The sequence below is a fragment of the Rosa chinensis genome, chromosome 3 (assembly GCF_002994745.2).
Source record: "Rosa chinensis cultivar Old Blush chromosome 3, RchiOBHm-V2, whole genome shotgun sequence".
NCBI lineage: Eukaryota > Viridiplantae > Streptophyta > Magnoliopsida > Rosales > Rosaceae > Rosa > Rosa chinensis.
In genome coordinates this window covers 29,694,644-29,712,958 of record NC_037090.1, presented here as the reverse complement: position 1 = coordinate 29,712,958, position 18,315 = coordinate 29,694,644, and the positions used below count along the sequence as shown (strand labels likewise).

The 18,315-nt window shown below is 37.4% G+C and overlaps 2 protein-coding genes and 1 long non-coding RNA gene across 4 annotated transcripts; 2 read left to right on the top strand and 1 right to left on the bottom strand.

The window, feature by feature from the left end:
* The first annotated feature begins 1,200 nt into the window (after window positions 1–1,200).
* LOC112191419 (UDP-URONIC ACID TRANSPORTER 1) lies at window positions 1,201–4,747 on the top strand. Its single transcript, XM_024330763.2, has 4 exons — window positions 1,201–1,807; window positions 2,651–2,754; window positions 3,755–3,983; window positions 4,474–4,747. Exons 1-4 carry the CDS (start codon window positions 1,364–1,366, stop codon window positions 4,618–4,620), a joined length of 924 nt encoding a protein of 307 aa, XP_024186531.1. The 5' UTR covers window positions 1,201–1,363; the 3' UTR covers window positions 4,621–4,747.
* Window positions 4,748–5,615: 868 nt separating this feature from the next.
* Window positions 5,616–6,422, top strand: LOC121052000. The gene is made up of 3 exons (XR_005807738.1): window positions 5,616–5,841; window positions 5,967–6,169; window positions 6,283–6,422. It is a non-coding gene; the product is annotated as an uncharacterized LOC121052000 (long non-coding RNA).
* A 273-nt stretch (window positions 6,423–6,695) lies between these two features.
* Window positions 6,696–14,428, bottom strand: LOC112193153 (putative calcium-transporting ATPase 11, plasma membrane-type). 2 transcript variants are annotated; one of them, XM_024333204.2, is made up of 7 exons: window positions 14,155–14,426; window positions 11,271–11,325; window positions 9,230–11,181; window positions 8,987–9,145; window positions 8,093–8,264; window positions 7,717–8,015; window positions 6,696–7,445 (listed from the first exon to the last, which is right to left on the bottom strand). In XM_024333204.2, exons 1-7 carry the CDS (start codon window positions 14,329–14,331, stop codon window positions 7,146–7,148), a joined length of 3,114 nt encoding a protein of 1,037 aa, XP_024188972.1. In that variant the 5' UTR covers window positions 14,332–14,426; the 3' UTR covers window positions 6,696–7,145. The 2 variants fall into 2 exon arrangements, with proteins under 2 accessions (XP_024188972.1, XP_024188974.1); XM_024333206.2 differs by lacking the exons at window positions 6,696–7,445; window positions 8,093–8,264 and having other exon boundaries at window positions 7,776–8,092; window positions 14,155–14,428.
* Between the last annotated feature and the right edge of the window lie 3,887 nt (window positions 14,429–18,315).

Here is an 18,315-nt window from a genome sequence, read left to right as displayed (position 1 = left end):
ACATTTTCCAGTTACCTCTGTGTCAGTTCCTCCCTCCCTCCCATCCTAAAAACCCATCTTGTTTTTTTCACTCTCGCAGAAAGAATGGAGGTGTAGATAGAAAAAAACGCAAGGGGCATTACTTGAAATTTAATGGTAACAAATATTGTAGGAGATCCAAATATCAATTTTGGAGATCTTAATACTATCACTTTTTTTTTTCTACACGCGAGTGTGGAGTGCGGATTTTGTTTATGGAAAATACTTTTCGCATATGCACCTATCATTCCTCTTTTGCTATGCGTGTGTCAAATATCGCTTAGGAGTACAATATATTTCCGTATTGCACATTTCATAACTCTTGCCACATGTAAACAGTATAAGTGGTGCATGTGCCTTAAACAATCCATTAGTAAAAAAACATATAATTTTGTACAATAACTGAGTTAGGCCTAAACAAGTGTTTGTCCCAACACGGACCAAATTGGCACCTGATCAGAACAGTTCTGGCCTAAAATTTCAGGCTTTCGGACCCTAACAACCTATCCTTTTATGTCTCCTAAAAAAAAAAATTTATCATTCTATGTTCTTCCCAAAATTCTCCATGAGCTTTCGGGTGTACAATATTACTTTTGTCAACATTGATTGAGACTCAGAGATTGTGGAGTTTGGTGGAATTGCAAGGGATCATGAGGGGAGTTTTGTTTGTGCTTTTGCATCTAGAGTGCGCGCAGCTTGTGCTCTTGACGTTGAGATTCTGATGTTCTTGGAAGCCATGAAGCTTACGTTGCTGAAGGATGTATCATCTTTGAATTGAGTCCGATTCCATGCTATAGTTGTGCTCTATTTCTCAAATCCTAATCTCATTCCTTGAAGGTACAAGATTCGGTGGCTCAACGGCAGCAGGGCTGCCAGCAGACTTCAGGTAAAGGTCACACATGTTTTTAAAGAAGGAAATGTGCTAGCAAACTATGGCGCTACTCACCATTGGGCAACGCTACCTCAGTCCTTAGCCCCATCTCAATTTCCTCACAAGAAGAAAAAATGTCGTTGTCAACCAAGTCAGTAACAATGTAGTCTTTACGTTTCTTTTCGGTATATTTCTTCGTGTTTAACCAAAGCTAGAGTTACATCCCGACCCATCAACAATTAATTTACCATCGTAGCTTGTTGCATTTAGACACACCCACCCACCCACCTACACTGTACCTACACAGTACACACAGGACACACGTATCTCAATCATACACACCCAAAAACGCTCCAAAACAGAGATGACCGAGAAAGACACCGGAAAGAGTGCATCATTTTCCCATTGAAGCTCAAGCTCAGATTTGAGCTTCTCTCCAAACAAATCCCAGCACCTGCACTACATTAAAAGACAATGTCCTCAAAGAAACAAGCCATTTTCATCTCCTCCCTCGTAATCCTCTGGTACTCATCAAACATCGGTGTCCTCCTACTCAACAAGTTCCTGCTCTCCAACTATGGCTTCAGATTCCCAATCTTCCTCACAATGTGCCACATGTCCGCCTGCGCCATTCTCAGCTACGTTTCCATCGTCTTCCTCAAGATTGTGCCTTTGCAGACCCTCAAATCCAGGTCCCAGTTCGTCAAGATCGCCACTTTGGGCATTGTCTTTTGTGGGTCTGTTGTGGGTGGCAACATTTCTCTCAGATACCTCGCTGTCTCCTTCAATCAGGCTGTCGGTGCTACGACGCCGTTTTTCACTGCCCTTTTTGCGTATTTGGCGACCCTTAAGAGGGAGGCTTGGGTCACCTACGCTGCTCTTGTGCCCGTTGTTACTGGAGTTGTGATTGCTAGTGGGGTATGCTTCTTTCCTGCATTATCGGATCATAATACAATTTCACAGCTTTTGATGTTTCTCTAGTTTAATGTTTGCCTAGTTTGGTATGTATTGAATCAGTTTCCTGTTAAGGAAGATTGTTGGGATTGTTACTAATGCAGATCTGAACTTCTATGAAATGGTTGAAACATGAGTTGTCAGTGTTTCTGTAATAAATGTATTGGACCAGAAATGGTAACTGGAGAAGCTTCGTGCTTTTAAATAGAGGGATTCTGTGTCAGTAAATTTGAACTAGATCACATGTAATTGACAATGGACAATGCTAAACAAAACCCGTGTTTGGCTACTGGAGAGATGCAAGGTTGGTGTTTGATGTTTGTGCTGACATGCGACTTACTTTCTCTGATTGAACAAGAGCAGCCTGCTTTTTAGTTTCTCTTACTGATTTTGCTTTCTTGTATGTGAACCGAACGAGTATAAGAACATTAACAGAGGAGAACAGTTGAATCAACTATGTATTGGCCCTAAACAAAACCGTGTTTGGGTGATGTAGTGATTCAAGGTTTGTGTTTAATGTATGTGTTGACATGCGACTACCTCTGATTGAACATAATAGCCTGCTTCTTAGTTTTTCTTACCAATGCCTTCTGTCAACCATACAAGTACAAGATTCATTAACAAAAGAGTAAAAAAGAAATAGAATTAACTATTCCACTTATTGACTGCTATGGACTATTACCTTCCCTACCGTAATGTGTTTGATCATTCCTTTTTTTTTTTTTTTGTTCTTTCATTTTTGCAAACGGAATGTGTTTCTCTTTTTCAATTTCAGTGGAATTACAGGAATTTCTTGGTTCATGGCAGGGTGAGCCGAGTTTTCACTTCTTTGGATTTGTTGTGTGCATTAGTGCAACTGCTGCAAGGGCATTTAAATCTGTTCTTCAGGGTATCCTACTTTCTTCTGACGGGTAAAACTTGAAAACCTTCACTGTATAATCTGTCATCTGAGCACTTGGGATGTTTTCTGCTGATTGACAATTACCACCAACTCTTCTCATTATTATTGAATGTGCTAGAAATATTGTGTTGATATGGAAATTTTGAGTCATGATATGGCCAGGGATACACTGCTGAAAGCATTTATTGCATATATTAATCTACTGTATCTATGTCTATACTTTCAGTTTTTTTAATCTATGCCCTATTGTAGGGAGGGAAGTGTAATTTAGTGGATAGGTGAAAACCTGGAATAATCTTTGACAGATATTTTCTGAATTTGTGAGAAATGAATTGCTGTCTGTGATGTACTTTATTACAACAAATTTGTTCTTCATAGGAGAATTAAGCGAGCAAATGAGCCTGTTAGCACAAAAACTGTTCTGTGGTAGGATAAAGAATTATGGCAGCCATTTGAGGCTATGATTACTTCAGGCACAACCATTTGACCTAAGAGACTTAGAATTCATGTTTTTGTTTAGAATGTGGACCGGGAATGATTATGCATTGATTACCGCTGTTTGTGTAGTTTATTCCAATCATCCAGTGACAGCATTCTAGATTTAATATGTATTCTGGTAAATGGACCATCACAGACTATTCAATCATGAGTTCATGACTCGAAAGGGGTGTCCTACATAGAGATATATAAGAATTGCATGAATCAATCTAAATCATTCCTTTGCTCATACAAACACACACACACACCCACCCAATTCTCCTTAAGATCGAGGCATTTATTCTCCAACTTATACTTCCTTCTTGCTCTATTGGGTTGATGAGGAATGAACAATCAGCAAAGAGTACCATAAATTTTCATTAATTAGAAACGTAGAATTCTGATATTTGTTGTTTGATTTGGAACTTTTGTAATTTTTAAATTTCCTCCATCTTATTCTCAAGCCAAGCACTCTTTTCTTGATCTGATGTTTCCTTACTACTTGGGCTGTTTTAATATCTTATATTTGACAGGGAAAAGCTGAACTCTATGAATTTGCTGCTTTATATGTCACCAATTGCTATTCTAGTATTATTGCCTGCTGCACTTATTATGGAGCCCAATGTTGTAGAGGTCACTCTGTCACTCGGAAGGGAGCATAAATTCATGTGGTTACTTCTTTTGGTTAATTCAGTAATGGCCTATTCGGCTAATTTGACAAATTTCTTGGTGACGAAGCATACAAGTGCACTAACACTTCAGGTTCTGACATCTTTTTCCTATTTTTCCTTTTCCATATATATATGTACATTGCCTTATGTTTCCAAACTAGTTTCAGAGGATCAAAAACAGTATAGTATATGTGAATGTGTTTGTAACTCCTTGTTGTTTATGCACAAATTAAAAACACCCACCTAGGAGCTCTGAATTACTTCTGCTCTCAGAACTCCCTGTTGCAGTGTCACAGATGACTTGAAACAAATCAAACTGATATTATAGAAGCATGTTGCTTTTTAGTTGGGTGGAGGACTTTGTTGCTGACTTAAAAATAATCCACCATTTAATTATTTTACATTTACTCTCTCAGAACTAATTAGGCTTAAATGTTGTGCAAAAACTTCCAAATCCAGTTGAGTCAATTTGTTCTACTCAGACATCATCGTGTCAATTGATTGTTCTGTCTTTTTTACCCCTCTCTTTTAATTGTTCTTCAACTAGTCTATTTCCTCTACTGAAATTATGTTTCAATCAGGTATTAGGCAATGCAAAAGGTGCTGTGGCCGTTGTTATCTCAATTCTTCTATTCAAGAACCCTGTCACCGTTATCGGCATTGGCGGTTACATGATAACTGTTATGGGGGTTGTTGCTTATGGAGAAGCAAAGCGAAGGTTTAGATAAGTGGTCCAGTTACCATTATTTATTTTGATGACTTGAGGTTTCGTTCGAAGAGGTTAGTGAGATTATGTTCGACTAGATTCTTAGTCTGTTGTTTTGGAGAGGGAGGGAGGGGGGAGCTATTTGATTGTGGTGTTGTATTATTATGTATACAAGCAACTCGTTGTTCTGCCCCTATTATTTATACACCATTTTATATTCAGCCTTTCTACTTTTCCTTCTGGAAGGAAACATTTCTTGTAGAAAATACTATCATGCTTCCATTTTTCTTATTTCCTTTTCTTTTTGGGTACAATGGCGTCCAACGGGAGTTTCACTGGGTGTTGCTTTATTTATGTTTACAAGAAGCTCCTTGTAAGTGAGTCGAGCAAGAAGCGGCTACCAAGGTGATCAAGTTTGAACCAAGAAGCGGCTACCAAGGTGATCAAGAAGCGGCTACCAATGCGGCAGTTGGTATCTTCAGTTTGGGAAGAAGATAGGATAATTTGGCCTTAGGGAAAGAGGAAAATTCTACAATGTGTTAACGTATGACATGCATACAATTGCCTTAAAAGTGGTAAAATGAGTCCTCAAAATAGTAATATTAGTCCTTAAAGTAGTAACATGAGTCCAAGTGGTAAATTTTCTTAGTTACCACATGAGTCCTCAAAATAGTAATATTAGTCCTCAAAGTAGTAACATGAGTCCTTAAAAGGATAAAAAAAGTTGATGTATGAAAAATGTTAACATACCATAGCTTTACTCAGGGAAAGAATGGTTCTTATACTGTGAGATCAAGATATTGAGCAACTCCAACAGATTCTCTATATTTTGATTTTTCTCTACTTTAGGGAAAAATGAGCCTCTTTTGCTCCAACAGATTCCCTATAACTATCCCTATTTTAGGGAAAGTGAGGAGAGAGAAAACCAAATTCCCTATATTTACAGCAAACTCCAAAATTTTAAAGAAGAATATGGAGATTTTATAGATTACTGTAAACTAGGGAATCTGTTGGAGTTGGAGAATAAAAATAAGCTAAAGGTTTGACTTTTGCTTCTCTATAATACAAAAATTATAGGGAAGCTGTTGGAGTTGCTCACAAGGCTCTAAGGCAAGAAGTAGACTTTGTCTACAGCATGCCCATTATTCTCATGACATTCATATTTGGATTTCTGATGCTCTCCCTAAAGTTCTTCGTTTTCTGCGGAGAGCCTGTTACTATTGCCAATATCTATTCAAAAAAGGTTGGTGCATTCTCCCTCATGTCTTGTTTGAAATAAGCACCTTTTACTTTTGTCCCCTCAAAGATTTTAGTTCTGGTTTGGCCTTACATCAAGGATGAGTGGACCTAACTTTTATTAAATGTCAGGTTTGCTTTTGATGATTGGCTGTTACAGATTTGCTGTAGGGTGACCTTTACATTATTGACTTTGTGGAAAGCAAGACATGAAATTGTGCAGGAGCACACAACTCCTAATCCTATGGGTAGTATTCACAAAGAAGGTGCTACAGTCTATGAATTCTAAGCCTGATATGACTAGGAATAATATGATGAAGTGGTCTGATCCCAAGGTAGGCTCTGTTAAGATCATTTGAAATGGTGCGTAGGATGCAGGCTAAACCTTTAATGGTATAGGAGCTCTTGCGAGGGATGGCTATGGTAATCTGAATAATCTTTCTCTCAGGTTCTGCTCTTCTGGTTGAAGCCTGTGCTGCCTTGGAGGGTTCGAGATTAGATCAATCTCATTATTTCCAGGATGTTGATCTAAAAATAGACTCTGAACAGGTCTGACGCTCTTATCAAGGAGATTAGACAGGTTCAAGGGTCTGGAAACATGGATTACCCCCTATAGATGTGTGGGAGTGATGCTGCTGTTTAGCTTTTATGTTTTTCTATCCTGTTGGTTTCGTAAGTGTATATGTTCGCAGCCACTTTCTGCGGTTTGAATGAAAGACTTCATTACCTCTAAAGCCCTACCAAGAATGGTAGGGAAATAAAAAAAGAGTTAGCGAGTTCATGAAAAAATGCAGCAATCGTCAGCTAGTTGAGGCAACTGGCCACAAATTTTTATTAGTGTTCAATTGAACTAGACAGAAATAAACACAATTCAACTTCATAAATTGAAATACAAGACACAGATACTGTTCTAATCTCGTAGTATGGTAAAATTCATATGCGTGTTTAAGAACACCATAATTTTTCCCTTACAAACCAATGTGAGGTTCACTCAGATTTGTTTCAGTGAGATCTCACCAGTTATTTCAATGCAAGGGGAAAGACGGGTTTGAACTTGGACTTCTTCCAACAAAGTGAAGAGAAATACCACTAAAAATACAAAAACCTACCTTCAATCTTGAGTTGTACTCGCAAATTACCCATACTAAATGTTCACAAAACCTATTCTTCCAACATACAAAATTTCTTGACCACCTCAAAACAATTACCTAGATTATCTGAAAACTTGCTGTCAGACTGGTTAGTTCAGTCAAAATCGGTTTCTGCTTTGGCAAATCGTATAAAGAAAAAAGGACGTTTACACACCCCTATTCAAACAAGGCCAGGACCATCAGGGATAGCTTCATAGCCATCAGGGGTTTTAACTTTGCTTTCAACTGGTATGCATTTCACGACAACTGCAACAGGCATGCTAATCAATCCAAGTATAATGCAGAGTAACCATAGTTGCCAGCTCAGTGGTACAGTGCTAGCAAACGCGCCCAAGAACTCTACTAGGACAATTTGGAAGCCCACTGTGCAAACCATGACCCCTAGGAATACCCAGCTGTCAAACATTCCACGGAATATGTTTATCTTCTCTATATCACGGCTGTTTATCTGATTGAACACCTGATTGAAAAAATCAAAGAAACATCAGATATGACTCATGTGGGATTCAAGCAATGGTGTTACTGTATTGTAATAAATGGTTCTGTCAAACAAGATTATAATCAGCCCTACACATAGAGCAGTCCAATCTCAGAAAACAAAAGAGGGAAGATAACATTTACAGGCTCAATGCTCTTAGCTCAAGTTTCTAACCAAAATCTAAACAGCATAACTGAAGGAAGATGCATTGATACCAAAACAAAACAAAAAAAATAGAGTTGCTTGAATGTACCTGGCAGAACACGAATGCATTGAATATCACAGTGTCAAGAATATCAGTTGCATCTGAACCAGTGAGTCCTAGCAGCTGCGTTCCACGGAAATCGAGAACTCCAAGAACAGCCAATTGATAAATGCTCTGACCAATGATATTCCTCCACATGGGCCTGGTGATGAAGCTTGTACCCCTTGAAACAGGGGGCCTTTTCATCAGTCCTTCATTTGGAGGCTCTGTAGCCAGTGCCAAAGCACCAAGAGTGTCCATAATCATGTTGACCCAGAGTAATTGCACAGCAGTAAGGGGAGCATCTCCTGAAAGTTGTGTGAAATTTCATCAACATAAATGTAAATGGGATTGCATGGAAGAAAATTGGCCAGAACCCAGATACCTGATACACATGCAGAAACAAAATTGATCATCAGAGCAACAACGTTAACCGTTAACTGGAACTGGACAAACTTTTGAATGTTTATGTACACTGAACGTCCCCATCTGGCCACATTTACTACAGTACTAAAATTGTCATCCAATACGATGACATCAGCACTTTCTTTAGCAACCTGTTTACAATATGCATGAATTGGCTACTTAGAATTCAGAATAACAAAATAAGCAAAAAGCAGAGCGGATAAAATAACTCCTAAGTATACAAGACCTTGCTAAATGACACAAAATGGACACTGCATCCTGTACAATATTTTCACGTGTCAAATAACATTCCATTGATAATTTGTCGAAAACAAATTATATAAAAAAAAAAGAATTCTCTTATGCAGCTTTTGCGTGGCAGTTAATGAAAGATGACAGTTTGAGATTATTTAGCATCTTGCACACCCACAGAAACAGAAGAAATAAAAAACCACAGAAGCGAGGGACTTGTCTATGAACAGCTAAGATTAGATCAGATACCATTCGTACAAAACAGAGGAAAAAACTTAAACTTTTTGCATCAACCGGTACATGAACTGGATAAGACAATAAAAATTGACACTACCACCGAAAGTGGAAAATGATGAAAACCAATCTTACAATTGCTTTTACTCACATCTGGGGAAACTGAAAGCTTCAAACTTAAGCCATCATGCAAGTATGAAGAAAGAAGTCAAAGATGCAAGCACAACATTATGCAACAGATGTTGAAATTAAAAAAGAAAATGAAAAGAAAAAAGAACAAAAACAAAAACAAAAGGTAAAGAAAAAGGATCCCATAAGGGCGCAACAAGGTGATAGATAGGCACTCAAGATTTGAGATTGTAACTAGAGAAGTAGCTAAGACACAAACCTCTGTGCCTGCTATGCCCATAGCAAGTCCAATGTCTGCCTCATGCAAAGCAGGAGCGTCATTGGTCCCATCACCTGTAACTGCAACTACCTCCTGGAATGTATTCCTCAAATTCTTCACCAAGGTGTGCTTATCCAATGGTAAGGATCGGGCCATCACCTGTATACAACAACATATAATAAAACTGAAAACGTATATGGTTGAGTTGAGGGTCAAAGATCTGAAATACAAAATTTTACCAACCTGAATCCTCGGTATAACAGCTTTCATATCTGCAGGAGACATGTTACGAAATTCTGGTCCTTCTATTGCCAAACCATCCTCTGTGAGTATGCCACATTCTCTAGCTATGGCTTTAGCAGTATTTATATTGTCACCTGTGACCATTCGGACAGTTATCCCAGCAGCCAAACAAGTTTGGACTGCTTCCTTCACCCCAGGACGCACAGGGTCCTTGATTCCTACAACTGCTATCAATGTGTAGCCATCATTGGGGATGTCATTGTTGATGGAAGAGTCATGTATATCTTTAAAAGCCAAGCAGAGAGTTCTTAATGCTTCAGAAGCAAAAGAATTTATGACATCTGTGATATTATTTGCCTCTTTTTGGGAGAGATCAACAGATTCTCCATTACAGTCAATAACTTTGTTGCACATTCCCAATACTATTTCAGATGCACCTTTGCAAAAAGCTCTTATCCCACCATCAGGATGAGCGATGAGCACAGACATCTTCTTCCTAACAGAATTGAAAGGTTCCATCTTAATAATCTTAAACTCTCTGCGCAGGGCATCAAAATCGCCACCCAAAAGCAAACCAAATTCTAATAATGCTGACTCTGTTGGTGTTCCCAAAATGGAGGTCTTTCCCTCATCCTTGATAACCTCAGAGCTTGTATTTTGAAATATAACCTGCAATAGGATGTCCAGTGCTCCAGAAATTTCTGATTTTACTACGTCTTTACTTTCATTACCTTTTACATTTATAGATTTGTCACCTATCCATATCTTGGTAACTACCATATGGTTTGTGGTTAATGTTCCTGTTTTATCCGTGCATATGCAACTAGCAGAACCCATTGTCTCACAGGCTGAGAGATGCCTCACAAGTGCCTTATCATTCATTAATTTCTTCATTGCAAAAGCAAGACTCAGTGTTACTGCCAATGGTAAACCTTCAGGAACTGCAACAACAATTATAGTTACTGCAATGGCAAAGTAGTTCAAAAGTGTTACAGCATCAGTTGAAGACCAATCTGTGATCTCATTGCTAAGTGCTTTTTCCACCAAATATCTTACTGTCAAAACCAAAAATGTCACCACAGCGAAAGCCAAACCAATTTTACCAATAATTGTAGCAACACCATTCAGCTTCACCTGCAGTGGGGTCTCATCTTCTCCTCCCTCACTCAGGGTTTCCATCAACTTTCCCCATTCGGTCCTCATACCAACTGTTGTTACCAGCATTTTCCCTGACCCATCTTGCACTTTGGTTCCCGAAAGAAGAAAAGGCTTTTCTTCATACACATTCACTGGCTCACTCTCACCTGACAAGCTTGACTCATCAATCAACAAGCTGTATCCTGATATGAAAAGTCCATCTGCTGGAACAAGGTCACCCACTGCTAAATGAACAATATCTCCCACCAGCAAATCATAAATGGAAACTTTTTGTCTTTTCCCATCCCTAGTGACCTGAATAAAAATCTTTTTCTTCTCCCTGTCCAAATCCTTGAATTGCATGGACTGCCTGTAATCACTAATGGCAGTGACCAAAACAACTAAAGCTATACTGAGTAAAATTCCCACCCCATCATACATGCCTTCTGGCCACCCGTCAGTAGCAAGTCCCACTCCAATTGAAACCACGGCACAAACCATAAGAATAATTAAAGTTAAATCCTGTAGAGCTTCCCATACAAACACCAAGAATGATCGGGGAGGTTTCTCCGTATAGCGGTTTAAGCCATAAACATTTTGCCTTGTTGGTATACTGCTACTCCTGACACCTTCATCTAGTACTACGGATACTTTTATTAAAATCCCATAAACTCCACCGTGTCTTTTCAAGACCTTAATATCATGGCTGCGTATGATTGATGCAAGTTCATCTGGGTGAATGCTGAAACCCTCTTTTTCGGCCTCTTCAGACAGTTTGTATTCAACCTGATCAGTAACTGGTTGACTACCTCCAGCTTCATAAGATTAAAAAACAAAATAAAAAAGGGATCAAATATATGAGATCACATACACATTAGTTGACTTAAAAGTTTAAAGGTGATACCCTCAATGAATGTTAGTGCTGCTTTTTGAACATAAAGAGCAACTCGAATTTTTTCCTGCTTAAAAAATAAGAATAATAAAGTCAGTGTTCTAGTTTTAAACTGCAGTAAGAGTTCATGAGCTATGAATGAAACTGAGAATCACAGTAACAACCAGCTACATTCCTACTTACGTTTTACACATCTGTAAATGCATAGCTTAATCATCATTTGTGTGTGGGTGTACACATATGTTCTATTGTTTCTCTTGTAAGGTTCTTGAATAATATTTTTAAATCAGCATCCTATTTCAGATTTAGACAACTCTCATATTGTCTAACATGCTTGTCTATATTGGAGAATGTCATTTGGATACAACTTTTGTTTGCAATGTGAAAATGAAAATAGGAAAATAAAAATATATGTACATATATATATATATATATTAACAAATTTATTGATTGAATATTGACTGAAAACAAATGAGGTAGAAGTAGAACTTAATTCTCCAATGTTCTTCCAATCCTTGTAAAAATTGATTTATTACTTCCCTAAGAATCACTTATGAACAACTGTTAGACTGCATATTTCTTGTTACAGGAAGGGTGATATAGTTGAATGTGAACAGAGTAAAGGACAGGTCCATGTCATGTAATGGTCACCCCAAACTCAGTAACTTCCTGTTGGGTTTCAGATACAGTGTTAAAATTGTCTCCCCTAAAGAATTTAACAGAAGGTCAGCCAAAAGGTTTCTCAAAATGCTCCAATTGCACCTTATTATTTTTCAGATCATAGTTTTTCGCAACTCTGAAGCTGCTGCTTTCAAACAGAAAAAATTATTAAACTGTCCAAGAAATATTGGAAGCTCCGACCAAAAGAGCTGAATTTTAGCAACATGGTGAAGTCCTTCCAGCCAATTCCAAACATCAAAATCCTTTCCCACATTTGATAATACTTATGATGTTTGACCATCATTTGAACTAGCCAAAACCCTTAACAAATCCATGGACATGGCTGATATAAAAAGTAACAAATATTATATACATTTTAATATTTTATACAGAACAAACCAAGGTTTTAGGAATCTTAGGAGGGCACTGTGACCAGTTCAGAGGTGCAAACAAGAAAACACCTAAAAAACACTTTCTAATTTTTGAGTGAATGGACAATTACTGTATGTCATAGAAAAGAGAGTAAATCACTAAACAAAACAAAGACCAGAAGACAAACTCATCCGTAATACTTGAGTTTAGAATAAATCTTAGCATACATTTCTTTTATTTTTATAAAGCGAATCAAATATAAGTGCTGACAAAAATAGAGCGGCATTTTTGTTTGAGTGAAGTTCATTATCAATAGAACTTCAAAACTGATGTAATGTTTTGAAAATGAGCCAAATATTAGAACCAGTGTTTTTATTGCTTATAATCTAAACATGACATTGTTACAAAACACAATTTTCAAGGAAAGTCTAAACAAACCGTGTGTCAGACGCGTTCGAGTCAACTCATAATATCAAAGACCAACTGCCGTAACAGATTTTAAGACAGACAAAATAATAAATGGTCCACTACGAATATCTAAGAATTTTTTTGTTATTTAACTTATTTTAGCCAATGGTAGACCTTTTAAGAGGGGTATCAACAGTGATGGCTATTCTAAGAGAATCATTCAAAAGAAAGAAGCTTATCTTAATTTTCTAGGGGACTAGTGGGGTGAAAAGAAAATGCAAAGTAGGTTTATCACTTTGTGAAGGGGAAATCTAAGCCTACCAATTAACAATTCAAGATTTTAAGCATCAAAGAGGACATAGAATACAGCATCTTTGTCAATATCCACCCACTACGGCCAGTACATAGGTCACTCTCATTTTCTTCTAGTCTTTTTTAAAGATCTACGGATTAACCGGCCCACTACGTATTCTTTTTTAAATTTTTGCCTTGAAGGACGAAATTTCCTGGAAATTTCGTCGCTTCCCATTATTGGGAAAGAGGTCAGAAAGTCTTTTATTAAAATGCTGCCCCATATGTTGTGCTAACATGGGGGGCCAGCGGACCCAGCGGCACTATCAACGTATACGTTTTCTTATCAAGGTGTGTTGAACAAGTCACGTGGGCATTCGGGAAAACTTCCAAATTTTATTTAATAAAAATATATTTTTTTTCTTTTTAAATTGGAATAAAAAAGTATGTAGTTTATTTTAAAATCTGTGTCATTCATCTTCCCTCTCCCAAACATGAAAGATCTTAAGATCAACTTATCTCTGTCAGACGAGCGTGGGTTCTCCCCCCCACCCACCTAAGCCTGCCTGGAGCTTCAGAATCAATCCATAATATTGGGGTCTTTGAGCTCTCTAGAACCCACTATATAAAATCAATAGATAATATTGATATATTAAAAAAACATAATTTTGAAAATAATTCTAATTGGGCAGCCCAACAGCCCTACGTACGAATCTAAGTATGCAACAATTTTCTCTGTGGCAGTACGGCTGGTCACTCTCTTTTATGACGTAAACAACTACTATTTTCAATTGATTTAAATTCATCTTTTGTTTGTCTGACAAAAATATTATAAATATAAAAAGTCATATTAAACGGAGGAGGTTCTAAAGCTCGCCCCACAAATTTGAATTCCTCTTCCCTACTCCCAAAGGGCAGCGGAGAAAATCAAGCGCACACAAAACAATTAAAATTATTTTTCTCATCTCAGTCCTCCTAAATTCAAATGCTCTCATCTAAATCTCAGCCTAATAATCCTCTATTCTGCTTCCGCTACCGTAATAAAATCAAACTAAATGCGGAAAATTATTTCGGTTACCGAACACGAACACCTCTAGATCTAAAACGCGCCGTTTGATCGCAATAGAAGAAAGAAAATACGAGAGAAATTGAAGGTTGTACGGACCTGGATTTCCTTCTTCTTCCTCTCACCCTCGGCGCGCTTGTCGGGATCGGGGACATGTCGGAACCTTCTGGCCCGGTTCTTGACGATGAGGCCGACGGCTTTCTTCCAGTTTCTTGAAGCCTCCGGCGAGCGGTGCTTGGGCTGGATTTTGAAGTCCTTGTGCAAGTAGCTTTCCATTGCGATCTTTGGCTCCGAGGCTAGCTAACCCATACCAAGAGTCAATACCAACAGAGAGTTGTGAAGTCGTTTCCTTTCATATATTTATAGACGTGTAGCGACGGTAATCGTAAATCAGACGATGGACCAGTTTGCCTTGCCTTTTTATGAGTCTCTCATCCAATAAATGGAGGCCATGTCATCAGGATCAATCTTTTATGCTAATTTTTTTTTTTTTTTTTTCTGGCGGGGGGGTCAATCTAATCAGTGAACAAAAAAAGTTTTACTTTTCGTTTTTAAGGTTTTATGAAGATTTACTTCACTTTTCGATAAAGTCTCAAACAAAATTATTCGTGTTTTATAATAATCCTAAATTTATCTATTAGATTTGTAATTACATAAATTAACTTATGTTACGAGACATAAACCATCAATTTCAACCTCTTTAGTTGAATCAAACATTTATTTATTAATATTACTTGATGTGGCACTTGTAAGATGTCTACTTGTAGGGAGATTTTTAGGTAGGGCACGTGACTGGTCGTTTGCCCTACTTAAGAATTTTTCCTACTTGTAAGGTCTCTATTGATGTGGCACTTGTAAGGTCTCCACTTGTTTGTTGATGTGGCTACTAGCTAATGACAAATTAAAGACTAAAAGTTATAAGATTAAATCGAAATTATATAAGTTATTAAAACATCTTGGAAGAAGAAAAAGAACAAATGACTAAATATATGGATGAAAATACCTAATTTGATGAAGAAGATGTAAATTTAAGGACTTATGGATGAAAAATCTCTATTTAGAAGGAATTATGAACGGAACATGATGAAAATGGTGTAACTTGACAAGTTGTGTTAAGTAAAGGGTGCTAATTTTTGCAATTACAAGTTCGGAGTGTAAATCAACAATCATGACCAAGTTCAAGGGACATGTTCGATAATAAGCCTTATAAAAATGAATGTCTTTGACTTCATAAAATTTTAAGATACTTATAATGCTCACGATTATAAGAAAGAAGAAACTTGTAAAGATTCAATCTAATTGGTGATTATTGTATAATAACAGAGAAGAAAATTAAATACAAAAAGGAAAGGAAGAATGAGAGTGAGATTCTGCACAACTATCTAAATTTATTGATTCTTTTTTTTTTTTTTTTTTACATTTTTAGTAGAAATGCCAAAGTTACAATAATAATGATAAACTCAGAGCAATAGGCTAAAGTTGGGTAAAATTTGTTACCAGAGTTGGTGTATCGTGCCTCCTTATATAGGAGATTACATGTCAGGGTAAGATGGTCTTTGCGTAACCTAACCCTAAAAAGGCTACTCGTCTTTCAAGTAAATGAGATAGAATTTGATTCTACATTCCTTACTTAGGCTATCTGAGGGTAACTCAAATACCACAACCTTTTAGAGAACCATATATAGGTCCAACCAATCCATCTTCTGGAGGTGCCCTTCAGAGTATTAATATGTAATTAGGATTTTCTTCCTTTTTCGAGGTATCATATGGGATACTTTTCCGATCCTTATAGCAGTATCCAGGCTATGTATCACTCTTTGGGCTTCATCATAGGGGATCTCTAGCATCATGGGCTTTCCCTTAGGCTCTCTGCTCTTTGTGTATTCTACCTCAGGTTACCTTCTTCATTTATACTGATCTATCTCTCGGTAGTATTCTAGTGGTAAAATCCATGTTCCCACACTACCCAAATCACCAAACAAAACTCCATTAATTAACATAAGAATGCAAGTGACTTTCATCATAACCTAAAAAGCTCTGCGTCTGAAGTTCTAATGTGTAAAATATGAACTAAAAATGTAAAAAAAATCATGTATAACGTGTATATACATATTAAACAGAAAATTACTAACTATGTTTGCCAGTATTTTCCCACTACTTTTCATATTTTTAGATACTCCCACAACCATTCATGTGATTTATCATCTTCACTACTATAAATGTAAGCCAAAATTTAGTGTCAAATGCTTCACCAAATTTTGAAATACTAAAATATTTTTTAGAAAAAAAATTCACGTAATAAAATTATCTTACAGGGTTATTATGATAAACTAAATAAAAAAAAAAACATAAAATTGAGGGAGTGGGTGAGAAGAAAATTTCCATGATCTCCTCTTTTTAACAGTAAGACGTGCATCGTATAGGTATAAAGCTAATTTCCATTTAAGTGAAGAAGCTTTAAATGTAATTTCAAAAAAAAAAAAAGCAATTTCCTTTAAACTCTAAATATGTAGTAGTTCATCAATACCACTTGGTACGCATGAAAATAAAAAGGATGGCATAGCTGTCTGGTACACATAAATATGAGTATGACTGATAATGGGCAACCTGCCCATTTTCCTATCCTAGCAAACTAATTTTAAGGGATATGGCACTTGATGGTGTCTGCTATGCCACTCCAACTCATTTAGAAAATAAAATTAAAATATTGACGACTCCTTCAAACCTAACTTATTTTATTTGTTCATCTACATTTATATGTATATGAACACAAGCTTGTCGTTGCCTACAAGCTTTAAGAGAAAACAACTCCTACAAGAAAAACCCCAAAGGGCTCCTCGCTTGTCAGGCTTCTCCTCGGCGTTGGCCTTGCTGGCGCAAGATCAGTTGTGGCCGGACGGGTAGTCTTCTTCTAAGGCGTATCCCAGGCTCGATGATTGGGATTGGACGAGGTGTGTCTCTTCCTTCCACTCAGTCGAAGGGTGGAGCTGAGTCGCGGTGGCAGACTGGGGTGTTTGTAGGGATGGAGTGGCGTCTGGTGCAGGTCAAAGGTTAGCGAGCCGGATCTGGTGGCTGGTTGGAGTAGATCGAAGACCGGTTGTTTTGGTTCAATGGCTTGAAGGCTTGATTCTTCTAGTTTCGACGTTTTGCTTCGAATCCTTATGCAGAGGTCCTTAGCAGACTGGTGTTGGGTGTTCAAGACGGTAGGAGCCAGCCGCTGTTGGTCAGTCGGCGACAGGAAGTGCTGGTGGCCCAACGCAAGTTTATCTACCCATTTATTCTCTACCCAAGCTTGTCGTCTTCAATTGGTTCAGACTAGATTCAACGCTCAAGGATTTTGGCTGGAGCATTCAATTGGACCAACTAGTTTCTCTGTGGTTGCAGCAAGAAGATATGGTGATGGCACCAAGAAGATATGGTGTTGGGCCTCTCTGCATAGGATTTTGGGTTTTTGATTGGGCCTGGTTTGGGTGGTCTTAAGCTCCTTAAATCCTTTATTTAGTTTTATTTTACTTTGCCTATCACTATGTCTTTGTTACGTAGTTCATAGGCTAGTTTGATTATGTGAACATGGGTATCGTCAAATGATTGGACCTAATCTATGTATCGTTGTGGTTCTTACCACAAACTCTTTATCTACCCATGGATAGTAAATGGAGGATATGTAATGACCCTCTCTGGCCTGAGTATTAATATATCAACATGATATTTTTAAAATATATATATGAACACATTTGTGCCCTAGTCAATTAATTGCTTTGCATTCTCATCTTGTGCTGTGTTCTTTGTACAAATGAATGGCCAATTAAGAAGACCCTTAACCTTCAAATTTCAGGCTCTGAATTGATTTTGTCCGATAAAGCTTCGTCTTCGTCTATATTTTTCAATGTTGGGAAGCCTAATAGAATTGACCGACAATGATGCTTAGAAAAACAAGTAGAAATAGAGGTTCAAACAACAAGAACATCTTTCTTTAAGATCATTCAAGAGTAATTGAAGGCACAAATGGTGGGTGGCATGTACAAAAGCTTTCTTTTGCTCCTACTTTTAGAGTTGAAATAGCTGCTAGCATCCTTGAATTTTTTTTGTTGGTCAGAATCATCCTTGAAATTAAGATCTTTTTTTTTTTTTTTTTTTTTTCCATATGAATGAAAGAGGTAGTGTTCATTCAAGCCACAAGTGAATTGAGGTGATGAAGAAACTTGGCTTTTTGATGCAACAAAGTATAACAGCTTGGGAAAATGATAGAGAAATGCAAGC